Source organism: Leptosomus discolor, chromosome 15 (genome assembly GCF_034619465.1).
Source record: "Leptosomus discolor isolate bLepDis1 chromosome 15, bLepDis1.hap2, whole genome shotgun sequence".
Classification (NCBI taxonomy): Eukaryota; Metazoa; Chordata; class Aves; order Leptosomiformes; family Leptosomidae; genus Leptosomus; species Leptosomus discolor.
The window spans coordinates 583,646-611,645 of NC_141405.1; the positions used below are offsets into that span (position 1 = coordinate 583,646).

Consider the following 28,000-nt stretch of genomic DNA (forward strand, 5'->3'; position numbering starts at 1 on the left):
CTCTACCATTTTCTTTATTTTTTTTTTAAGTCTGCAAAATCCTAGCTAGGTTGAACTAGACAATCTTCTGAGGTCCATTCAGGCTTGAATTACCCTCTGATGCCTAAGAAATTTTTCTGCTGGCCTTTCTACTATATAATGGCTAAATTATTTTCCCTCAAAAACAGTACTGCAAGTGAGAAGTGCTTCTGCAATGCAAACTGATGTAACTGGGACGAGAATCCGGCCCAGCGAATTGCAAGCTCCCAGCTAGCCAGAAGTAAAAGGGCAGCTCCCCAAACCTGCCGCACGCACGTGGGTTTCCCAGGGACAATTTCCGATCTCAGGGTGTGGTGAACGAGGCGGGGGAGGACAGATCTCGCAGACAAGCTCCTGCTTCAAGGGGAAAAGGGAGGTTCATATTTCTGGCTGGTTTTAAGGTGAGATTTGTGAATGAGTCCTCCTTTTCCTTGAGGGAAGAGAAACGCATGCCAAACCCTTGCGCAGAGGGTGGAAGGAATGGTTGCGAAAATCCTGCTCTACCTTCCCAGCCTCCGCTCCTTCCCAGCATGATGGATGGAGGAAAGGGGAAGGAAGAGAGAAAGCAAGGAGCGGGTGAGAACAGGCCCCCCATGCATGTCTGGGTCTCGCTCCTAGCATGATTGCAGCAGGATGATCCAAGATGGAGCTCATCCTGGGTCCTCTGCTTCAGCTGTTCATGTTCGAAGAGGCTCAAGGTGTTCTATGGAGTGTCTCGGCTTCCAGCACAACCTGTTAGAAAATGGCTGCACGGTTGTTGGAGGCTTGCTTGGAGGGAATGCAAATCTTTCACTCTGCTGCTCGGATCTTGACTCATTTGCTGCAGAGGTGGCTATTTTTGCTGATCTGACATCAGGTTCGCAGCAGCCTGTCCAACCAACTATTGTGCAATTCCCTTTTGTGAGTAAGAAGCAGACTTTCCATTCCTGATTTAGCTAACTTTTTAAACTATCCAGGACTAAAATATATGATGGGTGAGACAATGAAGCTCATATTTGGTGCTGATCCCTGCACAGCGCCCTGGAGAACACCTCCTGTTTCAGAACGTTTCCTATTGACATATGAGATAAAATAAACGGCGCAGTCCTGGAGGACGGCATGCTTCAAGAAATAAGTGTAACCTCATCTTACTGTAATTTATTACATCTCAGAAAGCTTTGAAACTCAAGCATTAAGCATGAGGCTTGAATTTCCAATTCCTTTCAAGCTTCTCCCATAGAAATGTTTACTATAATTTTACTGTGGAATGATTTTTGTTTTATTCCTACACTTCTCTGTGTTTTGATCCTGTGCAACAAAGCAGCCAATTTTTACATGAGCAATTCTGCCTTTTCCTTGCACCTTCCTTCTGAAGGTGTCAAAGCACGTTGTACATCAAACGTGATCTCATCTCTGACGTGGCAAACGGGCATCATGAAGTCTCTTCGCTTTGCAGGGTGAGCGAGGGCAGGGAAGGTACCATGGCTACCCAAAGCCACAGCAAGTCAGGATTTGAACTGGCAACCAGATCCACATGGATTTTATTCACATATCCCCTTGTCACCACTAAGCACAGACCCTGTTTGTGCATATGCAACTCTTGCATTTAAATATTTAATTCTAAACCCTGGCTCAGTACTGTTCAGTACTTGAAGTTATGGAGAAAAAACTTGACCCAGAAAGATGCTAAGATGTCCTGCTTTGCAGAGACGTGGGGCTCCTGGGGGAGGCCAGACCTGGGTCTGTAAGTCTTGGAGGTGCGCCCATAGCCTGCCGCAGTCAGAAAGCAGGGCGGGGAGGGAGGACGCCAGCCTCTGCAGGAAGCAAAGGTGTCAAACAGTCAAGGAATGAGGGTTGTTTGGCTCATTTGTGGATGCTGGTAGGGACACAGGACAGAACAAACAGCTGTTGGATGTTAGTTGTGTGTTTTCCCCTTGCAGAAGTTTGTTCTGCCCAGCAACGTCCAAAACAGACGGGACGGAGCACATCACCCAGTATGGAAATTAGCCTTCCAGTATGTGCCACCGTAGTAAGACCTTGTCCTGGGTCCGGCTGGGATTAAGTTAATTTTCACAAGAAGCTGGGAGGGGGCACAGCTGGGACAGCCAAGGGGATACTTGATACCATATGACGTCGTGCTCAGTATACAACTGGGCAAGCTGGCCTGGGGAATGGGCTGAGCACTGGGGAACGGATGGTGAGCAATTGCATTGTGCATCGCTTGCTTTATGTATTCTTTTATTAGTATTATTGTTATTATTATTTCTTCTCTCCTCCTGTTGTCCTATTAAACTGTTCTTATCTCAGCCCATGAGGTTTCACCTTTTTCTTCCAATTCTCCTCCCCATCCCACCAGGGGAGGAGTGAGAGTGCAGCCGCGTGGTGCTTAGTCGCCAGCTGGGCTTAAACTATGACAGAACTCTAAATTGGAAATGAATGGAACACTTTTTTGCCTAAATCCTCTATATTGTTTTAAAAATCTCAAGCACAGCTTTCAGCTTATCTGATTCTTATTTACCTGCTTCGGTTCCAGCTCTGGAAACACCCATGGGGACAGGCTTTGCCTTAAGCACGTGCATGCCCTAGTAGCAACAGTATCATTAGCCTTCTGTTTAAAGGCAAGGAAACAGTTTTAGGACTAGGGACCAACTCAATTTCTATTTCAAATAAAAATCCTCTATGAGAGTTGTTTCTTTCTGTTCTTTCCAGTCTCTTGGGGAAGACAGAAATACAATCTTTCCCTCTGTGAGTTAAAGATGTTGAATGGATTTGGGGAATTCCTTCCTAACACTGGCTTGGGTAAAAATCATTGTGTGATAAAAATAATAACTCAGTGCTATAAACCTGACACACTCCACGTGGCTTCTGCAGAATCCCCAAAGATTTTCCATGGAAATAATTTTCTTTAAGGAACTAAACTCTTTGAACAGCTTGTCTCTAGGATAATGTTTTCTGTGTGATGTTTCTATTTTCTGTTTAAAAGACACTGTATGCCTAAAAATGGAAGTTTTGTGACTGAAGCCTGAAGCAGCGTGACATGGAGGTGCTGACCTGGAGTGCAAGGGTAGGGAGGTGCGGGTGCTGCACCATCCTGAGGCCTCAGCCGCCCCGAGGGGTGACCATAACCAGTGCACGATGCTGCTCTTTGAGCATGTGTTTTTTCCAAAGGCAGCAAAACACTCACCAGGCTGCTCCACTGCAAGGCCCTTGTGCTGTCGAGGAGCTGCCATTGCTCTGTGAACACTGGTCAAGTATCTCGTGGAGACCTGGTGGCTGAGCAAGGAAAAACTGTAAATCCTGGGAGATGCTGCACGCTGGATGCCTGTACTTAAGCAACCCAAAGTCCGCGCAGCGTTGGCCTCGCTCTGCTGCCTACAGCTGCTCAGGGCAGCTCAGCTGTCCCGGCCCCGGGAGTGGCAGTCCTTGTAAAGCGAAAAACAGCTGGGGAGTAACCAGTTCAGCCTTTTGGCTTTCATCTACCTGCGCTTGCGAGTCAACACCCTTATTTTTCGGTGAAACAGGATGTACGAGACCTCCCACTGAAATGGTAATTAAGAGGGAGACTTTCATATAAATCCAAGCGCCAGGAGTTGCGCATGAACTGATTTCTGTGCAGAGATGAGCAGGGATGACTGAATGATTTCCAGCTCCGTGCCAGGAGCCTGGTTCCCCACGGTTTGCCTTATCGCCTCCCTTTTTGAACCGAACAACCTGTCCAAAAATGCAAAGTTGTATTGAAATGGCAGGTGCTCCTTTGAAACTTCCATTTGTGCAGGCAGTCCACAGAAAGTCCCGCTTCCTAAGCACAAGGGAAGTGGGAGACCTCCTGTCCCCAGGCGCTACCTGACACCCACAGCCCTTCCCGGGATCCCCTGCTGCAGCTTCGCCCTGTGCCAGGCTCCAAGCTCCTTCCTGCCACTTCTCTCTGCTCCTCACCCCCTCACGGTCTTGTTCAGAAGGATCTGACACAAATTTCTTCCACCAAAATATCTCTAATTCCTGAGCCTCTCACATTTGCATTTGGTCTGGGCGGAGAAATGAAACCCACAGCTTGGGCAATGGGAACCCTTGATGCTCTTAGCTGGGCTGGAGCGAGCTGTGGTTGCAGCAAGAGGTTGTGCCCATTCCCCAGAGGTTGAACGCACCATGCGTGATCCCCGAGAAGCTTTCTGAGCCAGGGAGAGAAACACAGGAAAGATTTGCCAAAAAAAAAAGCAGGGAAGGCCATCATGACATGGAAGCTCTGTCTTGAAATTGCAGGCAGTGGCAGTGCTGGAGTGCACGGCCCAGCAGCCCCCCGAGGTGCTACCCAAAATGCACCCGGCACCGATTTTCAAAGCCGACGTGCGCCCGTGAGGCTCTGAGATGCTGCAGATGGCTTTTCTTTCCCATGCTGCAGCCTCCTGCCCACCCACCTGATGCAGAAAAGGCGCTGGCAAAGGGGCAAGGGCTCCAAAAAGCCTCGGGATTATGCTTAAGGAAAGGAAAAACCACGCGTGCGAGCACAAGCTCAGCCGGCCGGCCTGAGGCAGAGGAGGCCGGGGCTGCTTTGGGGATGGTGGAACGGGCAGCACGCAGGAGCACGCCTTGCTGGGGGGCTGCAGAGCCAGCACGGAGACCCTCGATCTGATCCGGGGGCTGGGAGACCACGTCAGGCTCGCAGCGGGGGCTGGGTTTTTGTTTTTAACAGCCAGGGTAATCACCCCCGGGAGCAGCTCCTGAGGGCTGCGGCAGAGTTTCTAGAAATGGAAGTTTGGAAATCGGGTCCAGGTGCTTTTCTGCTGGACCGCCATCCCGCCCAAGGCCTGGAAACCAGTGACGGCCACTTCAGACGGTCACCGCTGAGGGGAGCGGGAGGCGACCCCCCGCTCCCAGCGCGGCGCCGCCGGGGCCTGGCGGGAGAGCAGTGCTCGCTCCCAGCGCCCGGGGACGGGTTTCTCCGTTATCTCTCACTGTCGGTGGGAGCCGACCCGGGGGCCGGGGCCGGAAAACCCCTTCATCGCCCCAAAATACAGGGGCGACGCCGAGAGGGGGGAGCGCGGGTGGGTGCGGGGGAAGCGCGTGCGCGCCCGCCCCGCGCTGCAGCACCGCGCGCGCCGTCCGCTGCAGCGCCGGGGACGCGCCGCGCCCCCCTCCGGGCGTGCTGCAGCGCGGGGCGGAGCCCGCCCCGACAGGCGTGGCGAGCGCCCAGTGAGAGGAGCGCCGTGGGCCGACGGGCGGGAGGAGCTCGCCAATGAGCGCTGAGGAGGCGGGGCGAAGCGGGGAGGCGGGGTTTGGAGGGTAGCGTGTGGAGGTTGCTATGGCCGTGGCTGGAGAGCGGCCGCGCCGCGGGCCAATGGGCGAGCGCGCGGCGGCGGACGGACGTGGCCGTCGCCCAATGGAAGGGCGGCGGCCTGCGACGGCGGGGGCGGGGCCGGCGGTGGCGGCGAGCGGGGGGCGGAGGGCTCGGTGTGGCGCTAAAGGAGCGCGGCGGGCGGGGGGCGGAGCGGCGCGAGTGCTGAGGAGCCGGACGGGCGGCGCGACCTCCGGGGCACGGCGGCGGCCGGGCGCTACACAGGTGAGGCGGCGGGGCTCGGCGGCGGCCCCGGTTCCCCGGGACTGGTTGAGGCGGGGGGGGGGCTCGCCGGGGGCGCGCGGCCGGGCCCGCCCGCGGGGGGGGCGGGGCGGGGGCGGCGGGCCCGGCACACAAAGACCCCCTTGTGTGGGCCGCGCCGCCCGTCCCGCCCGCCCGCGCCGCCGCATCCCCCCCTCCACCCTCCCCCTCCGCCGCATCGCCGCCGCTCCCGGCCGCATCGGTGCGGGGAAGGTGGCCATTTTCTCCCTTTCCCGCAGCCTCCGTGCGGGCGGGGCGGCGGCTGGGCGGGGGGCGCGGGGCCGGGGCCGGGTTGTGCCGCGGAGGGGGCCGCTGCCGGGCCCCGGCGGGCCGAGCGGTCCCGGCCGCTTCCTTTGTCCTTCGGAGCGGCGGCGGGGCCTGCGGCCCTGCGAGGGGGGCTCGGAAGCCGCTCCCGCAGCAGGACGGCGGCGAGCATCAGCCCTCGGCGCCCGGGGGCGGCGCGGCTTCTGCGGCTCCTCGGGCTGCCCCTGTCCTTGAAAATGCCCGGGCTGCACCGAGGGATGCCACTCCCCATCGCCGGCGGTGCTCCCCCCACCCCGCTTTTGTTTGGAGGAGCAGAACGTGTGTAGGGTTTTCTTTCTTTTTACACTAGTCGTCTTTTGGGAGTGCTGGATTCCTGCATGATAAATGTGCTCATTTGGGTATTTCATTTGAATGCCATTGTTAACGGCGGAGCCCGGGGTAGGGTAAGCTGCAATTCGCTTTGCTTCGGCAGAGGGTCTTTTGTGATGGGCTCTGCAATGAAAAGCCAAAGTGGAAGAATGACCCTGAAACTGCCTGTGGTCCCCCGATGTTCGGTATATTCCTCAGGAACTGGTGGAAAGTCAGTCCATGCGTTCATTTCAGTCCTCAGCCTTTAATTCCACTGGGGAAATACGATGATTAATTTTGCCATATGAGTTTTGTTTGACCTCTAGGTTTCACTACATCTCAGTGTGCAAAACAGAGACCGAGCTTATCATAAATGCTTCTGGCTGTCTGTCATACCCAGCCAGGGAGCTTTAAGAGACTTGACACCGGGATGCATTTGCACACGAGGGCGGCAATGGTGTTTCAGGTCTTTGTTGGAACTTCAGCTGTAGTATAGCACGGTGGAGACAAACAGCTTTCTCGATTGGGATTGGAAGCTCAGATCCTGAATTTGTGGGCTTCTTAAGCCAACTGTAGTGTTCTTTGACTAATATCTTAATTTTCCTGGCTGAGGAGTCCAGCTGTCACTTAAGGTGCCCCCTCAACGATTCCCTCTTTCTTCGCTGAATTTTTGTCTTGGAGGCTTTTCTAAAATACTTTAAATATCGAGTCATCACCTCTTGATTTGAATTAAGCCATTTGTAGTAAACGGTCTGCTCCTCAAACCTCTGAAGGGTTCAATGACTTCATACTTGCTTTACGTTAAACTTGGACACTGTAACAAATGTCCATGCCATAGATGGAGACACAGCTATTGTGTTTAATTACACGTTCTTCTGAGGATGGGTGTGTTGCAGAACTTCCATCGGGGTGCATGCCATAGTGTGAAAGCTGACAAATGCAGTTTGCGAAACCTCCCTTGCTTTTGAAGCTAACCTTTAGGTTACCTGCTGGGAAAGGCTACTATTAGCTAATGTGACATTCTTCAGCAGAAAAGATCTAGTGTGTGAAAGAACAAGGTGTTTAATGACCTGAGTACTAGGTGACAGGCTTGACCTTGTTGCTCCTCGGGCAGTTACGGACGAAACTGCTAGCTCCAGGAATCATGGATGTGGCAGTAGTGTTAACTAAAGATGCAGTGGCTCCTCTGAGATATAGGCAAAGAGGTGAAATGAGTGTGCAGGAGCTCTTGTCAGCAGTTTTTCTTTCCCTTTCAAATTACCCGTGAAGCTGTTGGAAAATCTAACATCAGTCCTTACTGTGTCTTGAGCCTCAAGGTAAACTTGAGATCTGGAGACATTTTTTTGGAATATGGTAATGTCAGTGCTCATGACTGAACAGAAGCAGGCTGTAGAAATTCAAAATCTTATGTTTTTCAGGAAGAATATGAGCAAGGTTTAGCTAGCTTGGTGGCTTGCAGAAACCCAAAGTGTCTCAAGTTCTTGTCTGTAGTTGAAAATCCACGTTTTAGAACTTGTTTTTGCCATCTTCTGGTTACTGTAGTTAGCTATCCACTGCACATTTTTTATATTTTTCTTTACTTATATTTTTTTTTTACTGTTCGGTTCAAGTTGAGTTTACTGGCAAGATTTTGTTAAACTTGCTTTTCTTTCTTATCTCAGCTTAGAAGATGGATGCGTGGTTTTCCTTCTTGTAGCTCTTGCATTTGTTGCAATGTCTCTCCATAGCTGGTGCTCAATTAGAACCAGTTTATGCTGAGTTTCCTCTACTGGGTCTGGGATTATACTTGACAGATTGTTTTAACTTTTGTACGGCACCTGGCTTAGTCAGAGGGCCACTGTGTGATTAGGGGCTCTCAGCTGTACAGGAACTTCTTTGGACTATGGAAGAAAGCAGTGATGCTTCTTCATCAAGAGAAGATAGATGTTGGTGATAGATCATTTAGTTGATGTGACATAGCTCCATTCATTTAATTCATTAGAATATGGTGTGTAACGTACTCTTTGCTTTTTTCCTGTCCAATTTACAGGGTAATTGATAGTGGACACCTTCACTTCCTACAATGGCACAGAGATCTGGGCAGGAAGATCCGGAGCGATACCTCTTTGTGGACAGGGCTGTAATCTATAACCCTGCCACCCAGGCTGATTGGACTGCTAAAAAGCTGGTGTGGATTCCTTCAGAGCGCCATGGTTTTGAGGCAGCCAGCATCAAGGAGGAAAAAGGGGATGAAGTGTTGGTTGAACTTGCAGAGAATGGAAAGAAAGCACTAGTCAATAAAGATGATATTCAGAAGATGAATCCTCCCAAGTTCTCTAAAGTGGAAGACATGGCAGAATTAACCTGTTTAAATGAAGCCTCCGTGTTGCATAATCTAAAGGATCGATATTACTCTGGGCTCATCTATGTAAGTACTAATTATTAGATTCCTTCTGGGTGCTCATTCAGCTGAACTTCCCTGATTCCCATTCCTTTACTTACCTAAAATGTAGGAAGCAGGTCTGACTCTGGTTTCAATAGCCTAAATGCTTTGTGTCCCTAGCATTTGGATGAGGCCAGGGTCTTTTTCCATGCGGTCTGCCGGTCAAGAACTCTGTTGTCATAAAACAAATAATAAAAAATTCTCCTATGGAAATAATTCTGCAAGCATCTTTCAAAAATAGAATGCTACATGGCAACTCTGGGTGCTTAGCTCATGCCGCTTGTTAGAGCACTTGCCTCAGACATACTTAACTGAGAGAGTGAATAGTATCAAATGGCTTGTTTGAGCTGACGAGAGATTACAAAACCTAACTTTGCTGAGTTACTGTTGTTTAATTGCTCATGTGAATAAGCATATATCTTGTTTTAACTTGCTGCGTATTGAAAACAATAATAAGAGGCTATGCTGTTATTTAAAAGCTGAAGTTGGAGAGTGCTAGGAATGCAGAATGTCTTTTTGGAATCTAATATCAACTTAGTGGGCCAGGAAAGAATGTGTTCAAGTGCTTAAAGTAAATCAATAAGATAAAGCTTTCTTTTTTTTCAGTGGTTTTGAAGCACTAATTGGAACATCAGGCTTATCACCGTCTTTTCTATAGAGTTAGGAGTCACAACACCATTGATGCTACTTTTGACCCCATTCATTCCTTGAACACTGTTAAATGAGTGTGCTGTACAGTTCAGAGTAGCTCCTTGTCTCTTGGCAAACTGATTGCATAGTGACTGGTTGAGTCAGAGTATCATTAAGAGCTACAAGTAGACTTTCTGTCTTAAAAGAAACTGGAACATCTGCTTAAATGCTTGGCTTATTTTAATAAACACTTGTTCTAGAGCTTAAATCCATTTTATTCAGTTCCGCTAGCTAGTTGGCTCATTTTCCTCTCCACCTAGGTGTTAATGGGGTACCTTTTTGCTCTGCCCTTGGTAATATTTGGACTTATTAAAAATTATATGGGAATCCAAGATATTCTTCATTTTTGTGCTTCTTTGTCAGTTTGCTCTGTGGGTTTTTGGTTTTTACCCTTCCAAGGCCTTCCACTGAAACCCTTACAGCAGAGCTCAGAGAAGAATACTTCTGGAATGCTTCCTACAAGCTTATAAGTAAACTAATTGGCTCATTAGTACAGACTGGAGTGAAAATTAAAAGTAAACAAGTTGATAGGTCAGAAGTTTTCAGTATATGTATCCATCATAATGCTAGTTATGAAATTCATTGCAACTGTTAGAACTGTATTTCATTATGAAGGTTAAAAGCTGAAGGTCTTAAATGTCAAAGTAAGCTCTAGTCAAGGGCTCCATTCCATGAACATAGCCACAAATGCTTCTGGAGGATGGCATTGAGAACCTGTCACTCTGCTGTATGCACAGATGATGCAGTGCTGTGTTACTCTGGATGCCTGATGAATTAAAAACTCTGCTTTGTGAAAGGCTGGCTTATCGTACACGTGGAGCTTAAGTGACATCCTATAGGTGACTTACCTTTTTTCTTCCCCCCACGACATCCTATAGGTGACTTACCTTTTTTCTTCCCCCCACGACATCCTATAGGTGACTTACCTTTTTTCTTCCCCCCACTGCCCCTTCCCAAAAAGGTGCTTTCTGCTTTCATTTTTTTAACTGTTGAGGCAGACTTTAAAACTTGGTTCCTTGGCATGGAGGTGCTGCTATGTGACAGCAGTAGGAGGATTACTGCATCAGTGTATTGCTAATGACCTCCCCCGCCCCCGAGCTGGAAGAAGTTGGTTGGGATCAAGAAGCTAATGGATTTGTTAGCCTTAACCAGAGGCCTGAGTTACAGGAACATTGCTGGGGGATGCTGCTGTTACCAAGAATAATGTTTCAATGCAGCTGTAATAATAGCTTCTTGTTTAAAATTAAAACGTGGCTTATTTTTCGAAGTGGGGGGGAAAAAAGCAGTTGTGAGTACTGTTAGAGTAGAGGCTGAGTGCTGGCAAAGGCCAATAGGCCACAGAGAGAAACTTCATCAAGAACTTGAGCTGGTGGGGGTTTTAGTGCAATTCTGGTAGGGATCCCTAAACTTCTTGAATGTGGCACTATCACTGCTGCTGACTGCACAGCCCTGAGCAATTGCATTGCCTGCGTATCCTGCTGATGTTCGCTCAGTGTAAGGGCAAGAGCCAAAGTTAACTGAGCTGATGAAGTGAATTACGGTGGTTTGGCCATGACAAAGAGTTGGTTAAAGGTATGTTTTGATTTCCAGATAACACTCCCATAATAACCAAACTGAAATCTTATATTTTGGTGTTGGTCTCAAGCAGATAAGATGGAGATGGTGAATCTGATTTGGTTTCCTTTAATTCGCAATAGGCAGCATGCAGTGTTACCTTTCTAGGAAGCAGAAGGTGAAAGACTGTCAACTGAAGTAGATACGTGTTTCCTTTTATCCCTAGAAAGGAAACAAACCAGTTGAGGGATTTGGCCAGTGGGCCTAGTCATCTGTCTGTAATCTACCTCTCCAAGATGACACTGCTGGAGGAACCGGGAGGGCTGACTAAAGCTAGCTGGTGCCAGTCGGCATGACCTGGGTAGTGATGCTCATTTCATCAAGAGTTTCATGTAACTAAGTAGGGATGGCGAGGAGTTCCTGGAACTTCTAGCATTTCTAGTGTCTGCCAAGTGACGTGATCTTGGGCTCTGAGTTGTATTATTACTGCGCTGTGGCAGATGAACACAGGAGGACATGGAAGACCAGTGGCTTGTAAAAGTATGATGTTGATGCTTAGTCCTGTCTTTATTTCTGGTCTGTTTATGATAGCACAGAAGATGAAATGTAGCAGGACACACAACAGAATGGTTGGAGTGTAAACTATAGTGATCCTAGTTTTGCTTTGGAGGTGAAATAACTTAATTTCTTGCTCCACTTTAATGTCACTTGTTCCATTTCTTGCCACAAGTTTTATTTTGGTTGTAACTGAAGAATATGTTAAAATTCATTCCTAGACAAGCTCTACTATTTGCAAATTCTTTTGAAGTACATTATAAATATATATTCACCCCTGAGAGTTGGTAAATCTATCATTATGACTTCTTGCACTTGGACTTTTCACCTTAACCTGTCAATCACTAAATATGAAACTGCAGAATCTGAGTCCTGAGACAATCTCTGCTCATGTTTGAGGCTTGGTTTTCATCAAGTGCAAGTGTTGGTTCTGTGAAGGTGCAGCCATCTTCAGCAGTGTTTTTTCTCATTACTTCTGCCTTTGGTAGGAGTTTTCACTCTTGTGTTTCATAGCTGAATTTTTCCAAGGTTTGTGCTTTTCTAGGGATATTGGCATTTCTTCCCTGGCTGTATCTTTTGAGTCACTAATACGCTAAACTGGGGCTCCCATGTCTTGCTGTAGTGGCAGCTTCTCATGGGTTTTGGTTACCTTAAATGCTTGTGAACTGTCAATTCTTCAGCTTCATATAAGACTTTACTGTTCTACCTTCTCTGCTTTACAGTGGCCAGCTTTAATGCTTGTTTCAGCATGTATTTAGTAATATCCTTCATAGCTGTAGATCAGAAACTGGAGGTAGTTCATTGGAAGGGTACCCAGGAGGAATATCCAAAGGCTTTAGGAGGTCCTTTGAAGATTTGGAATAAACATTATTTTGCCCAGACTGGTTTTGTGGTGGTCCTTGAATATCCTTATACCATGATGGACTGTGTTCCAGATATCTCTCTGGCGGCATTGCTTTAAGAAAGGAGTCCAGTTCTCAGAGGTTTTGGGTCTCCGAGGTCTGTAGGCTAGGTGAGGAACATCTTTATTTTTACGAGACCTCTGTGTAAAATGCCACTGTGAAGGCTTCTAGATATTAGCTCTAGATTTTGGCTTCTGCTTGAGTCATGTCAGCAAAATATAATTTCATGGAGGGAGTGAAGAATAATCTTTGAATTAGACCATGAAATGGAGATGTCCACTGGAAAGAGTGGATGTTAAGGGTCCGTCAGCCTTGAATGCTACTGAGTTCTCAAGACCACTGTTGCTGTAATGCTTTGTTGCAAGCTGTGGTAGGCAAGATTACCATTCTAGTAATTCTCCTTGTCACTGCTTCATGAGGTTTGGGGTTTCTCATGAACGAGCATCCAAACTCTTCATGGTTCAATATGGTATCTGAATGTAGGAAATCAACTGACTTTGATTTTTAAACTGCTGTGCTGTAAGCTGGGGAGGTCCAGGAGTAGTTTTGTTCACAGCTCAGAGGTTTGTGGTGTCAGTTTGCTGTTGGGGGGGGGGGGGGGGGGGGCGGGGGGCGGTTGTGTATGAAGCCCAGCTGAAGTGATTTTGGCTGTCTGAGCTATAGCTGTCTCTTTCAGTTGGAGTCCTGGGAAAAAGGAGACACTTGAAATGGGTGTCTGGTTTTGGTGGGAAGCGATGGGAGCAGCAGGAGAGATAGAGAAGGAGGATTTAGTCTGAAAATAGAGTGCCAAGAGGACAGATGCTGCACTTGACAATATGGAGGGCAGAAATACTCGGGTGCTTTGATGGAGAGCTACAAATAAGGTCTGAAAGCTGCAAAGGAGTTTCTGGTGTAGGAAGAGGCATTTTCTCCGTCTAGTTCTCTCTGAACTTTAGTATCAACGATGTATTAGCTTCAGTGTCTATTCAGAAAGGTTATATATAGGCATGTCAGTTATGTTCAAAATTAGGCTTCTACTCAAAGTTTACTACCCAGTTTGACTCATATGGCTGATCTTAAGGAAAGAACTGTGTCAGTATTTTTATAAAGTATTTTAAGTTTTTTACCATTTTGTTTTCTCAGCACTGGAAGAGAGAGTGGCTAGTTGGTGAGCACTTTGAGGCCTTTTCTTTCACTTCAGAGCAAGATGATTTGCGTTTTTTTTTTTTTTTTTTAATTCTGAATGTAAATTTTGAGAGATGTTATATACCACTTCTAAAACTGCAGAAAGCGAAGTAGTCAGGAGTGTTCCTGATCACTCTAACGTTTCAATGCTTTGTTAAGCAGTGTTCTGGATATAACTTGCTTAGTGTTTCAAATTTTTAAGTCACAGAATGGTAGAGGTTGGAAAGGACCTCTGGAGATCTAGTCCAACCCCCCTGCTAAAGGAGGTTCACCTAGAGCAGGTTGCACAGAATCATGTCCAGGTGGGTTTTGGATGTCTCCAGAGAAGGAGACTCCACAACCTCCACGGGCAGCCTGTTCCAGTCCTCTGTCACCCTCAGAGTAAAGAAGTTTTTCCTCACGTTCAGGTGGAACTTCCCGTGCTCCAGTTTGTGCCCGTTGCCCCTTGTCCTGTCACTGGGCACCACTGAAAAGAGCCTGGCCCCATCCTCTTGACACCCACCCTTTAGATATTTATAAGTGTTGATAAGGTCCCCTCTCAGTCTTCTCTTCTCCAGGCTAAAGAGCCCCAGGTCTCTCAGCCTCTCCTCATAGGAGAGATGCTCCAGTCCCCTCATCATCTTAGTAGCCCTCCACTGGACTCTCTCCAGTAGCCCTGTCCCTCTTGAACTGGGGGGTCTAGAACTGAACACAGTCCTCCAGATGTGGCCTCACCAGGACAGCGTAGAGGGGGAGAATAACCTCCCTCACCCTCCTGGCCACACTCTTCTTCATGCACCCCAGGAGACCATTGGCCTTCTTGGCCACAAGGGCACATTGCTGACTCGTGGTCAACTTGCTGTTCACCAGCACTCCCAGGTCCTTCTCCGCAGAGCTGCTCTCCAGCAGGTTGACCCCCAGCCCGTACTGGTGCATGGGGTTATTCCTTCCCAGGTGCAGGACCCTACACTTGCCCTTGCTGAACCTCGTCGGGTTCCTCTCCGCCAGCTCTCCAGCCTGTCCAGGTCTCGCTGAATGGCAGCACAGCCCGCTGGTGTGTCAGCCACTCCTCCCAGCGTAGTATCGTCAGCAAGCTCGCTGAAGGTGTGCTCTGTCCCTTCGTCCAGGTCGTTGATGAATGTGTTGAATAGGATCAGACCCAGTACTGACCCCTGGGGAACACGGCTAGTCACAGGCCTCCAGCTGGACTCTGCGCCACTGATCACAACCTTCTGAGCTCTGTCCTTCAGCCAGTTCTCCATCCACCTCACTGTCCACTTGTCTGTCCCACACTTCCTAAGCTCACCTATGAGAATGTGATGGGAGACAGCATCAAAAGCTTTGCTGAAGTCAAGGTAGACAACATCCACTGCTCTCCCCTCACCTACCCAGCCAGTCACACCATCATAGAAGGCTCTCAGATTGGTCAATGAAAAGTCTATTAAAAGCATTTCAGTTACTCAAAATGCAGCTAGTTGCATAGATCAGGAATGTGAATACCTCATTTCTACTTAAATGGAAAGCAACTTGTTCTTGATGTTGCAGATACTGGCTGGAATTGGAATGAATAAGCTAATGACTGTCAATACTTCTAAGTCGGGGCTAGGGGACACTTCTTCCAGCAGTTTAAAGCTCTGCTTTTCTTTCAGCATCCCTTTTGATGGCAGGAAAGACCCTTCCATTTCCCTTTTAAAGCATATTTTAAGTGTTTATGTTTTCCTATGTACTCTGTTAATGAATGTAAAAACATAACCTTATGCTCATCTTGCTAACAGAAATATTGTGTTAAACAAAAATGGGGGTTTTTTTGTGAAGTGCACTAGCAAATGCTGAAAGTATGGATCCTGTAGAGGTTTGACACACCTTACTGGTTTTCCAGAAGAGTCTAACATCTCAGCTGCAGATGGCTGTATTTTAATGGTCTGACTGATAAGTGCAGACTAATATCTGAGAAGCTCCTGGATAAATGGCACATTTTCTACACAATGGGTCTATAAATGGTCAAGTTATAAATGTAATCAAAGTGAAAGAAGATATTGCAGGACTGAAAGTCTGTCTTGTGCAGTCAAAAGTTCCCGTTCCTGTACCCAGTGCAGTGAGATGGGGTGAAAGAATTGCTCACTCAAACATAGGGTGCAATTAAGCTACAATAAAACTAAGATATGCAAAATTCAATGGGCTTTATAAAAATCTGTTTAAAAAAAAGTTGCTGTGGCCACATCTGTTCTAGTCCCAGCTCTCCTGGAGGAAGTCCATTGCCCACAGTTGATTGTATGTAGCTTGCTGATACCCACATAAATCATTGCAATTACTGCTTAACTGCTTCCTGACCTCATTCAGTCAAAAGGATTAAAATTAATAGAATTTCTCAAATGCTTGACTTCCATTAACCCATGTCAATATCCAGATGGCGTATGCCTTAGTGTGAATGTAAATGGGATGTTCCCCTGGTGCTGCCTGTTGTTGGTGAGCCTGTGACCTATGTTTGGGTCCTCAGCTAGAGAGTTTCAGGTGGGGACATGTGGCAAAAGGTGTGTGCATGCTGTAGGTGAAGTCAAGTTAGAGAGAACTAGTTCTGCCCTACCTTGAGGAAGGACAAAAAGATGATGAAGAACTCTTGAGGAAAGGGTTAGACTCAACTTCAAAGTCCTTCAAACTCTAATGAACTGTGCATTATCTTCCCCGCCCACTCCTCCACTTTTTTCTTTTCAAAAGGGTTGGAAACTGTTTATGTAAGGCAGAGAGCTCCTGGAACCTTGCTGCTAATTATTGCTCTCCATGTATATGCCTACTGGGTTTTCTTTCTATCAGTAAAGAAGAAAACATACTTACTATTGTGCAATTAAAAATACTTCAGTAGATATTTTTTGATAATTGCAAGTATTACCTCTAATTGGTCTGCAGCCCTGTGCTACTTTCATTTTTTGATGTGCTTTCCATTTTATTGGGGCAGAAGAAGGAAAGAATGAGAAGTATGTTGTAGTCCCCAATTCCAGAGCCTGCTGTGGGTGGAAGCTCTTATAAAACAGCACTTGAGGAGCTGTCTATAAGCTGTTTCCTCTCTTAGGCTACTGCCTCCTGTGAGGCCAGAGCATAACCTAGACCAATCTGTGTTATTATATAAGCTTCTAATTGCTTTAATTTTCCTGCTGGTCCAGTTGGGAATGTTTCATATTACTGGGTATCGAAGACTGGTTAAAAGAACCTGTAAGAAATAGAGTTTGTTACTTAATTCCATCTTTTTCCTTAGCACAAACCAGTCATTGAATCTAGTACCTGATATATCACAGAAGAAATGGTGGGGTTCAAATTGTAAGGTCTGCTCTGGTACAAGAACTTGTTTTTAAATTAACTCTGATATTTGGAAGACTCATAAATGTGATCAAGTTTGAGAGAGTTCTGTGTAGGGTTTTACTTTGTTAGAAATGTCAGAAGGATTTAAGGGAAGTGAATCGGTGGCCTCCTTGCCCTCAGCCAAGCAGAGGTATGAAAAAGTGCACGTTCTGGTCATATATATTTTGCTTCTATCAAAAATGGTATATTAGAAGCCTAGAAAGGTCCAATCATTTGGATTATGGACTCCTGTTCAAGTGCTCAGTGGAATGCACTGCATTGCGAGACACCCCTCCAAGCTGTGTGCCTGCATCAGAAGTCACGGGTAGCCTGTTCGAAGCCTTCTGTAGAGCAGTCAAGCTCCAACATGCAGCTATACAGGAGCCTTATGAAAGGATATTAATACATTTCTGGCCCTGGTGCAACCTAAGATCATGTTTTATGGCTTAGCAGTTGCTGTGGCTGAAGCAGTCACCCTGTCTAAGCGGCTGTGACACTGAGCCTGTCTATCTCTGAGAGGTGGTGAGCTGACCGAGCAGGAGTATAACCTGCACTGCTGGTCTAATGTTGCTTTTTCTGTCCTTAAACACATAACCTGAAGGCTATAAATGTGAAAATACGGTACTGGTGAGTGTCATCTCTTTGGTGCTAGCTGTAGAGAACATCAATAGGCAAGTTTCTAAAGTTGGGGCTGTACTTTTTTCTTTAATAGAGTGTATGTGTGTTGTGTTCCTTCCCTTTCTCATTCTTCTCATGCACAGATTTTACTCTTCAGTTCTCCTGAGTAACAGTCAGTGGCTCTTGTCCCCCAGCCTCTGTCAGAGCTGAGGTTCCTGTTACCCCGCAGGGGGTCCCTTACCCTTGTTGGCACCCTTGACCCCAGCACCCTTGACCCCAACTTCTTGTGTGCCAACAGGACTTTTTTTTTTTTTTTTTCTTTGTAAACTAGCAGTTTGGGCTAGAAATGTCTGGGATAACTTCTGGGTTCCAGACTTGACTGTGCCCTGGCCGGGGAGCGTGGGCTCGGGTTGGTGGTGTGGGGGCTGCCCCTCTGCACCTGCCCTTTGGGAAGGGGGGGTCGTAGCTGGGGGTGCAAAGCGGAGAACGTGTTCCACCCGAGGCCACAGCCTCTCTTTTCTCCCCACTGAGACTGAAGAGCTGTCTGCCCTTCTTTGAGGCTTGAATTTAGGATTGGGTAACTGCCTCAGTTGGGGGGAAAGGTGGTACAAGAGAAACCAGGCCAAACTCAAAGGAAAGAGTAGGTCTTGGAGTGTGAAAGGCAGGTGTGTGACCTCAGGAAGTGAAACCAGACAGGAAGAAGCTCTGATGATGCAATTTATCGGTCTGGAGAATGTGCTCTACCCCAGTAGTATCTGGGATACTGCTTAAAACAGGTATTGCTTTCTAGGCTAGAAACTGCTGGTTTCTATTTCAGGTAATAATAGGAGATGTCTAGATGCTTACTTCAGCTTAATTATTTATGTAGTAGAGAGTAAATCTGTCACTTTCTGTGTTTGAAGAACTGCAGATAAATGTTGAGCCTGGATACTCAGGTGATGCAAACTGATTGTTACAAATTCCAAAAATTTACCTGCGTCTTGCTGATGTCCTCTGAAATGATGCTTGAAAGAGGCGTTTTGATGTTGCGGCAGGAGGAACCAACCCAACAATCGTAACAGCATATTCTGTGGTGCAAGAACTGTAAAGCTGAGCTATTAATCCGAGGAACGGTACAAGGCTTTTGACATTAATGCCACCCTATGAGTATACACAGCGAAGGTTTGATATGATTTTAGGGGAAGACAGGTCATGAAAGCCTTTCTTGCTCTGGAGCCCACGCTCCAAATTTAGAGCCTAAATACCCATGTGCTTTCACCTGGAAATAGTGCACTCTCGATTTGCCAGTGGTTCACCTACATATACCATATACCTCTTTCTCGGGTTGCTGGGAATATAATGGTGTTTTCAAATAGTGCCAGGAACCTGAACTCTGCAGTTTGGGATAGCTTACCAAAATCCAAATTACTAAATGATATACTACTGGATAAAGGCTTGTAAGCATCTGGAAACATTCAAACTCCACAATTAGTGTGCTGAAGGAGAGTTTGTATAACAAACCTCTGTCAGTGCACTGCTTTACTATTTGTCTCTGGAGCCTTGCCTGAAGAGTGTGCATTCCAACATGCCTCGTTGCTGTTGGTTGATATTGTCTTTTCCCCGGTAAAGCAGAAATGTGTGTGTTTCAAGCAACTAGCTTGTTTGTAGCTGATCACATGATCTCAAGGTGAATAAGCATCTTTACTTGCCTTTAAGTTCTTAATATACAGATCTACCTCTGTCAGCTGAAGAATTAATGGAGGCTGGTTCTTCATTCAGGCTGGCTGGTTACTGCAGCTCTTCAGTGCTTGATCCTAACTGTAATTCAGATCTGACAGTTTTGGCAGAGTCCATGTAGGTAGAATAGAGAGGAAGCACAAGGCCTCACTCTGCCCCTTTGGTGTGTCTGAAAGCTGTAGGCATCTTTAACAGTTACACAGCGATGTTCATTAAGTAGGATGTGCATTTGTAAGGCAGGTGGGCAAGTATTCCTGTTGATTCTTTCTATGGCTTGTCACCAAGAAGCTTTTCAAGGCATGTGAAACAACCTCAGCCTACTTTTCATGTCTTCAATTTGGATGCGGAATGCCCATACCTCTGATCTGCTGTAATGGGGTTGTAAAATGGTGCAGTTGTAAAATAGCTGTATAAAATTTTTGTACCACTTATCTCCTCCTCAATTCAATCTGACTTAATAAAAGCATCCCTTCTGTGTCTATATGCGTACCAAGCCATGAAAACAACCCACCAATATGTTCATATATTGCTTTCTGCAATACATGATGGTCAGGAAATTTGGGAGCCTTGTGGGAGAACTCTGGTCCATCTTCCTTTGAATAAATTAAGGCTGTACAGTGTGGTGATGTTTTGAAGAAAGTGTGATTTTTAAATTCTGCAGGGAAATGGCAAGAGAGTGAACTGAGTGACACGTGCAGGGAATCAAGATACTGGAGTTCAACGTGCTGCATGTGGAGAGTTGTCATGACACAGACTTGATGGTCAGGGATTAAAGCCTATCCTTTAGATTAGTTTCAAATAGATGAAGCCCAGCACTGGTGAAATGGTAGAATTTTGTGCTTCATAACTTCTAATTTGGCCCTGTTCAGTGGCCCTTCTTAAATTAACTCTTAATTTGCCGAGGACGTTTGCTGGTCTTCCTCTAGATTGGCTGAGTTATGTTGGCATCTGGCTGGACTTTGCTTATTCCGATTGTTCCAGGTTCACTGATTCATCCAGTTACTGCATCAGGAGATGGTCTAGAAAGGCTTCCAGGTTAGGTATCATCAATAGATGTATGAAGGATTAAGTTTGTTTTTATAAATTACTTATTCTTTATGTAGCTAAAGAGTAATAACATTTGTTCCATGTCTGTATTAGGGAAATAAACAAAAGATGCCAAAGCAACTCGGGGGAGGAGGGAAAGATAATCTTCAAATAGCTGTTCTTATCCTAGCACTTAATTTTTTTATTTTTATTTTTTTTACAAAGTCAGTTAATTCATGTCTGGGGAAGGCAGCGATACTGGGCAAAAAACCTACTTTCCTTTGTGAACATAAAAGGACCAAAATAACTGATAAGTTTTAGATGAATTTGCAGAGAAATAGAGGTGTTGTCCTTGAAAGAGGGTGACACTAATATAGCTACTATATACAGCAGTACCTTTACAGCTGAGCCACCCGTCACAGTTTTGAGAGTTCCTGTCCCAGTAAGATACGGAACAGCAGCCCATGGAGGTAAATTGCAAGTCTCTGAAGCTGGGTAGGTGAAAGTCGGATCAGGGCTCAGAATTGCTGCTGGCTGAGAGTCCGGAATTGTCCTGGAGGAAAGAGACCTGCTGGCTTAAGGAAATGTTCTTGCCATTACACTGGTCAGAGGGTGTGTTGGGACAGGTCACAACTTTGGCCGTGTGAATTCTTTTGCTTGTGACCACACTTCATCTGCAGTCAGCTATAAACAAGCCTTTTATTTCATTGGATGTGGCTGTAGTGGAGAAACACGGCATAGGTGGTGGCCGGTGGTTTTGAGCTGGTGATCATACAATGGGCTTGGTGAATGTGTGCCTTTCTTCTGGTTGTCCTGATTTGGAGACTAGAATGAAAATCAGGCTTGTGGTAGTTCTCGATGCCTTCATATCACCAGTGGTAAATATAGATGGATGTGCGTGAGCTTAGTTCAGCGCAACAGGGAAGGTGGTTGGCTAGGAACATGGATCCAGTATTTATCGATTAATTGGCTCCTTGGTCAGTTGTACCATGCTGTTAAAATAACTGTCCTGCCTTCCCTCTCCACTACAGTGTCACTGGTGCCCATGAATGAGTTTGGTCAGGAACTGATTCTATTACCAACCAATTCTTTTTGAAATTTGTCTTCAGTAGTATCCAGCTCGGTAAGTTGCAGCAAAGATGCTGATGCTGGCAAGAAGGACAGTAGGAACATGAGGCTGGCAAGGAGGCTGGGGAGGAGCTGCCCGCTTGCCAACAGACCCATCTTAATGACCGAGAGGTTGTTCTTTGTGCTTGGGTCAGTTGACCTGGTAATGTCTGTTTCCTTTCTCTTGAGAAATAAATACCTCATTACCAAAGATGTTTGGCTGGGTGGGGCGCCACAGAACTTACCATCCAGCAGATCTGACCAAAGCAGAGAGATTATTTTCCTATAAGGACATAAGAAGTGCTTATGTCAGGCCATCTGGCATAAAAACAAGTTATTTTTCTTTACCTATGGTGCTCCTGACTCAATTCAGAGATCACTTTCCGTCTGTCTTTCGAGAATCCCTTGTAGGTGTAGAAAGAAGAGGGTACCTTTTCCTCCAAGTAAAATCTTTTCTATATTAAAAAAAAAAAAGGCAGATCAGGAATTTCAACTACTCTGTTCATATAAATGTAGCAGAAATACTTTTTAAATTGACAAACATTATAAGAATCATGAGCTACCTGCTTAATGCTACAGGCTCTCAACAGCAGTTAATGCTGTCTGCTTACTGTCTCCATCCCCCTGTCCTCACAGCACGCAAAGGTAAGAAACAGTTCTCCTGACACTGAGAGACACTCCATGTTTCCATCAAAACTGGTCTCTCTTGCTAACATTCCTATGCTAGTGAAGCTCTCAATAGCACTAATGACCAAAAAGGACACACTTTCAAAGCATGTGATGAAATAAAGGTGAATGGAGAGGGTTTTCCTTTCTTAAAACCCATCAGTTTGGGTTGCTTCTGAAAAGACAAGAGCCATCCGTGTGCCTTGGTTCAGGCAAACGCCATGGATTAGCTGTGTTTCGCATGGTGCAGAATTGCCTGTCTGTGAGCTTAACCTTTGGTCCCGAGTAAAGCCCATACAGCCAGCCTGTGCTCGTCTGTCCCTCCCCGATAACAAAGTATGAGTGACGGACTGTGTATGGTTTTTTCATATACATTTATATAGTAAATTCCTTAAAGGTAAGCTCTATGGAGCAGAGACTGAACTGTTCTGAAGTAGTCTTTGCTATTTCACTCGGGGAAATGTGGACCTGTATGTATGGTTTACACTTTGTGTTCAGTTTTGTAAGACTTGGGGCATTTTTGACTCAACAGAAATACCTCAGTCAGGGTCAATGAAATGAGCAATGTAAAATGTGTTCTTGAGTTTCCTGGTGTTATAGCAGTCCTGGTAACTCCTGTTCAGTATCAACTCTAACAGCAGAGTATGAAACGTCACCTGCAGTGCCAGCTGCCAGGCGATCCCTCAGCTGGGGTGGGTCAGTGGAGGGAATGACCTCTCGAGGAGCAGACTGCTTGGAGAATGAGAGAGACTGATGAGCAGGAAAGACATACAAATATGAAAAAAAAAAAAAAGGCAGGATAGCAGAAACAGTGGTGGTTGGAAATAGACTTTTTCCTTTTCCAAATTACTTAATAGGCTAATTGAGATTATCAGTTCCTTCAAAAATGAGAAAGTAGCTTTGAATGCACATTTTACTGAAGGAGCTGAATATCAAAGGATGTCCATAAATCCTGTAACCTGGCAAATGTAAGGGAGACTTAAATACCTGTGGGAAAGAGATCAGATGCTCCACTTCAGATTTACTCATATTTGTTATCTTTAGATTACTTTTTATGCAGGTAATTAAAGAGCCTTTTAAGAGAACTAGAAACCAATAATTTGAATGTAGCATGTACTTTGAGTTGCTCAACAAAAAGGACCTCATTTTTCTTCTAAGATAAGTATTATAGAACCCATAAGAATTTTTTTTCTGCTCTTTATGGCTCTATTTCAATATGTTTACTAACAGAAACAATTATTTTTATTTTTTTAGACCTATTCAGGGCTGTTCTGCGTAGTTATAAATCCTTACAAGAACCTCCCGATTTATTCAGAAAACATTATCGAGATGTACAGAGGGAAGAAGCGCCATGAAATGCCACCGCACATTTATGCAATATCTGAATCTGCGTATAGATGCATGCTACAAGGTAAGAATTAGTTAAATGTTACTTAAGTCAACTACTCTTTGTAATGTGCCTAAAACTCAGGAGCTCCATTATCCAGCTGTATAGTAATTTCTAACACGATCAGAATCTTTTCCAGTTCTTAAAGGGGGGGGGGAAAGCTTTATCTAGCTAATAACTTGCAGATTGACCCCTGTCAGCATATTTGCCCAACTTGGGCACAGAAGCAAACTAGCACTAGTAGGAAATGTACTGTGCCAGCTGGTGGCACTGATAGTTGTAGTAGAAATACTTTTTTCTTAAAAAATTCATGTCAAAAGACGTTAGTGACCTGGCTTTGAATGAAGTGAGGATGAAAAAGTGTGATTGAAAAGGGAAAGCTGAAGTATGTTAATGACTCCTCTATAGTTCTGTAAAAATGTTGGCGTTTTGGCAGCTCTCAAATAATCTGAAGTGACAATGAAACAATAGTTTGTTTGAGTTCAAAAAGAGGTCAGGGAAATGCTTAACCCTGAAGACTTTTTTTTTTTTCCCCCCCCCCCCCCCCTTCCCAACTGGTTTAGATCATGTCTGTAGTAGAATTGAGAGTAAGTTTATGGTGGGCACATGCTTTGAATTTTGGCTTTAAGGCTGTGCTGGACAAATATGAAAACTGTGAATCCGACGTCATGTGAATGTGTTGAAATAAATGCATGCTGTTGAACTTGTGAAACTGCACTTCTGACATCGTATGTTAGAAACACAGCTCACACTGTCCAATATTGGGTCATATTTAGATGGCTGTTTTACTGGTGTGGGAACACCAGCATGTTGTGTCTAGAGAAGTGTGTGTCATGAAGAGGCAGGTCTAGAAAACTTACTGTGTTTTCTGCTATAGACCTGGTATAGATGCACTGTGGAAGTAGGTTAAAAGCTGTTTGACCTAGTTCACACACACTAAAAAAATAACCCCCCACTGTTTCTGCTACCAGGTTAACCAACTGTTTAAATGTAAGTCTTTTTAAAAGACATTTCCTGTCTTTAAATAAATCACTAAGTCCTTGTTTTTTCAGTTGTGCCTTTGTCTTTAGGGCTGCTTAATAATAAACTTCAGGTTGCTTGATTTCCAAGTGCTCTTTCACCCCAGAAGAAACTATGCCATCACCACTGAGTGGGGTGATGCATGAGCAAGCAATGGAAGAGCAGCAAACTGGGGCCACCAAGAATTGTGACACTTCTCAATGGATGCCCGGGGCTCTGTTTTTATGGGGGGGGGGAAGCCTCTTGACAAGAACAGCAGCCTCTAACAACTCAGACCAGAGGACCCCCAATATCAAGTGTATGTGGAAGAACAGAGCAAACTTTTAAGATTATTCCAAGGAGTTTATTCCTAGCAGTCTCAAGTGGTTTGTGGATAAGGGATTCCCACTCTAAAAGCACAATATCTTTGAAATTGTCTCAAGAGCTTTTGGGAAGTTCTTGACAAATATCTTCTATAAAATAAGTCAATATCAGTAGTTATCACCCTTCAGGTGCTCTATGTATCATGCTGGTACTGATTTATATCTCTGGGCATCTTGCTACATCTACAAATTTTACTGGTTTTGGAAGATGACATGAAAAAAAATTCACATGATGGTATATGTTTGGATATGTGGAGGTGTATATTTTTGTATCAAATCTGTTTGTGTCTTTCTGTGCTTCCTTTTTCATTTTGATAGCTTGAATTCTTTTCATTTGAAAGATTAATCTGTTCCATAGATTGGAATAAGAATAGATGAAAGCTGTGCAACAGGATCAATTTATTAGGGAATAGTTTCTTCAAGGTTAACTACATCTGTGTTTCTAGCTTCTAGTGCTGTTCACCTGTATGGAGCTACTCCCCCTTTATTTTAGGCAGTGATCACAATCAGCCAGTAAACTTCCCATTGGTGGTTTGCTGTCACGATTGCGTTGCCAAGGATAAGTAAAACCTCTAGGACAGGCACGGGCAGTTTTGTGATTGGCCAATGTTTTACTGAGCCAACTGTTCTTGCCTGATTGGGTTGGGTCAGAGGAAGATGCTTCCAGAGGAAAACAGTGCTGTTTCTGAATTTATACTGGACTTCTGAAACTATTTATGGACACTCCTTCCTTTAGGAGAAATGGGGTGTACCAACTTCTGGAGATATGCTTGCCTGAAGTATGAAACTCGCTGCTATTTGCAGTGGTGATTTTGTACAATCACCGTGGCTTTGCATAGTCTTGTGAAGCAGTGGTCAGTCACGATAAGAATGACTGAGTGTGTCTAAAGGGGGTCAGTGGAGGAAAAGTCTGGCACTAGCACTGCTCAGTGCTGGTCCCTCTGCCTACAGAGCCTCTAGATGGGGCCTGATGCAGAGACAGACATTTTGGGGAACTGAATTTAAGTCTTCATGTAAATAAAACTTGCAGTTACAACTAAGGTGTTTTAGTCACTAGCACACCAAATGATACTTAACAGTAGATTATTACAATACTCAGTTTATTTTCTCGTTATCAGTGGCAATACAAGGTCAACTACTGAGTGTACCTAGAATTTGGTAGGGAGAGCTAGGTTTTCCCTGCCAGCCAAGGATTTAACATAGTGCACAAAGTGTCCTTAATCTTCTAACTATGTCTTAAGTTTTGCTAGACTTTCAATCTTAAACTAATGAAGCAGAAAATGTATATCAAACTTACAGCTAGTAGAAATATGTCTCTAAGAACTAGCTGTTTTAATCACAGTGGTTCCAGTTAAGTCATCAGCAGTCTCTGCTAGCATTTATTTGTGGCATAATCCTTGACCAAGATGCTTTTGCTGATAAGTTACTAACACGTAGCTATAATTGTAAAACTGTTCATGTCCACATTTGTGTGCACGTTGCTCTGGGACGTGGAGATAGGATGGTAGAGAGTGAAGTAGTGGATGAGATGAGTTATTCCAGTCCTATTGTGAGTCATGATTTTGCTGTTATAGCATATTCACAGATTTCTTTTGATATGAAGGACTTCTGTGTTTCCTGTATTTGACATCTAACGTTTAATTACTACGATTCAAAACTGAAATGGAAATGGTAGGAATGCAGTTCCTTTGGATGATAGGACCATAACCTTATAGAAATTCCTTTGCCACTAATTTAGGTCAATAGAAGTGGTCAGTTGTATTTTTCTGGCCTGTTCAGTGGTTATTTTCGTATCATAGAATCACAGAATGGTTTGGGTTGGAAGGGACCTTAAATATCACCCAGTGCCAACCCTCCCCTGCCGTGGGCAGGGACACCTTCCACCAGACCAGGTTGCTCCCAGACCCATCCAGCCTAGCCTTGAGCACTGCCAGGGAGGGGGCAGCCACAGCCTCTCTGGGCAGCCTGTGCCAGTGTCTCACCACCCTCACAGTAAAGAATTTCTTCCTAATATCTAATTTAAATCTCCCCTCTTTCAGTTTGAAACTGTTACCCCTTGTCCTGTCATTACACTCTCAAGTATAATCCATGGGTTTACTTTCCTTGTAGCTAATCATAAACTACTGATTTTCTAGGTGTTTGTGAGACTGCACTTACACTGATTAACAGGATACCTGGACTTGAACTGTGGCTCTGAACAACCTGATTTCTTTAAAACACTGTTTTCCTGTGCTGGTAATTGGGTACGGGGAGTAACCTGTTACTCAGTATCTTACTGTTTTCATGCCTTTAATTCAGAGCATGGATGATTAGAGATCGGATTCTGACTGCTCTGAAGTTTTGTATGTTTAAAATAATATTTGCGCTTAAATAACAAAATCTAGATTTCTGGTTTAGGTTATGAAAGCAAAAGGTTTTTTGGTTGGCAGAAACAACTGATACATGTGTGTCTTCATAGTTTTTCCTGGTCTTAAATGTTGCTGGAAGTGCTCCATTTTGTTAAACTGGCGATAGAAACAGAGCACTGCACTTCACGGTGTGCTGTCTGTTAGGAAAAGGTTGTGTGGAAGCATTGCTAACTGGCAGTCGTCAAACTGCTGCTGTGTTCTTGTTCCCTTGAAGAATTTCCCATTTAGGAGGACCTTCAGCCCTGCAGTCTTCACAGGTCAGCTCTCATCGTGCCCTTTAGTGGGGAGGAGAATGGGCTGAAAACCTATTTCAGTGCTTGTTAAACACGGAGGACAAAGGGGCGGGGGAGGAAAGAGCTGCAAAACAGAGAATATGCTCAAGGAGCCCAGTTTGCCATTTTGTGAGGGACTAGGGTTCTCCAGACAGATGTATCGAATTAGTGTAAGCTGTCACAAGAAAGAGAGGTGCAGAACAGTTTTTAATGGCTGAGTGTTGCAGATGAGCAGTTCAGTGGTGGTGCAGCTGTGATTCACTGAGGATTTGAGGCAATTTTTGCAAGGAAAAGCAAACCTTATTGATCGCTGGATCTCATAAATGTTGCCTTTTCTGCAAGACTTGTGGTAAAGATTAAGTGTGAAGACAATCTTATTAAAAACAAGCAAGACTTTGGATGCCATTTGGTTATGACAGTCAGGATTTCTCTTCAGGAAAAGACTCATTACCTAGTGCCTTGGCCTCAGTAGATAATAACATGCAATTCAGCTTTACATACTGGATTTCCCCTCTCTCTCCTAGTAATTATTTTTCAAAGTACTGTGGTAGTAGGGCAAGTGTTACTTCACGGGTGGTTTAGTGGATTTCTCCTGTGCTTTCTCTTCATTTTCCTAA

General features: G+C 45.2%; 1 protein-coding gene across 7 annotated transcripts in view; it reads left to right on the forward strand.

The window, feature by feature from the left end:
- The first annotated feature begins 8,264 nt into the window (after positions 1-8,264).
- The window catches only part of MYH10 (myosin heavy chain 10), a 102,975-nt gene continuing 83,239 nt past the window's right edge, over positions 8,265-28,000 (forward strand). For all 7 annotated transcript variants that reach the window (XM_086473848.1, XM_086473850.1, XM_086473847.1 and 4 more), the window contains exons 1-2: positions 8,265-8,609; positions 23,189-23,345. In XM_086473848.1, the coding sequence (XP_086329974.1) occupies positions 8,265-8,609; positions 23,189-23,345 (502 nt within the window). The remainder of the gene's footprint in view (positions 8,610-23,188; positions 23,346-28,000) is intronic.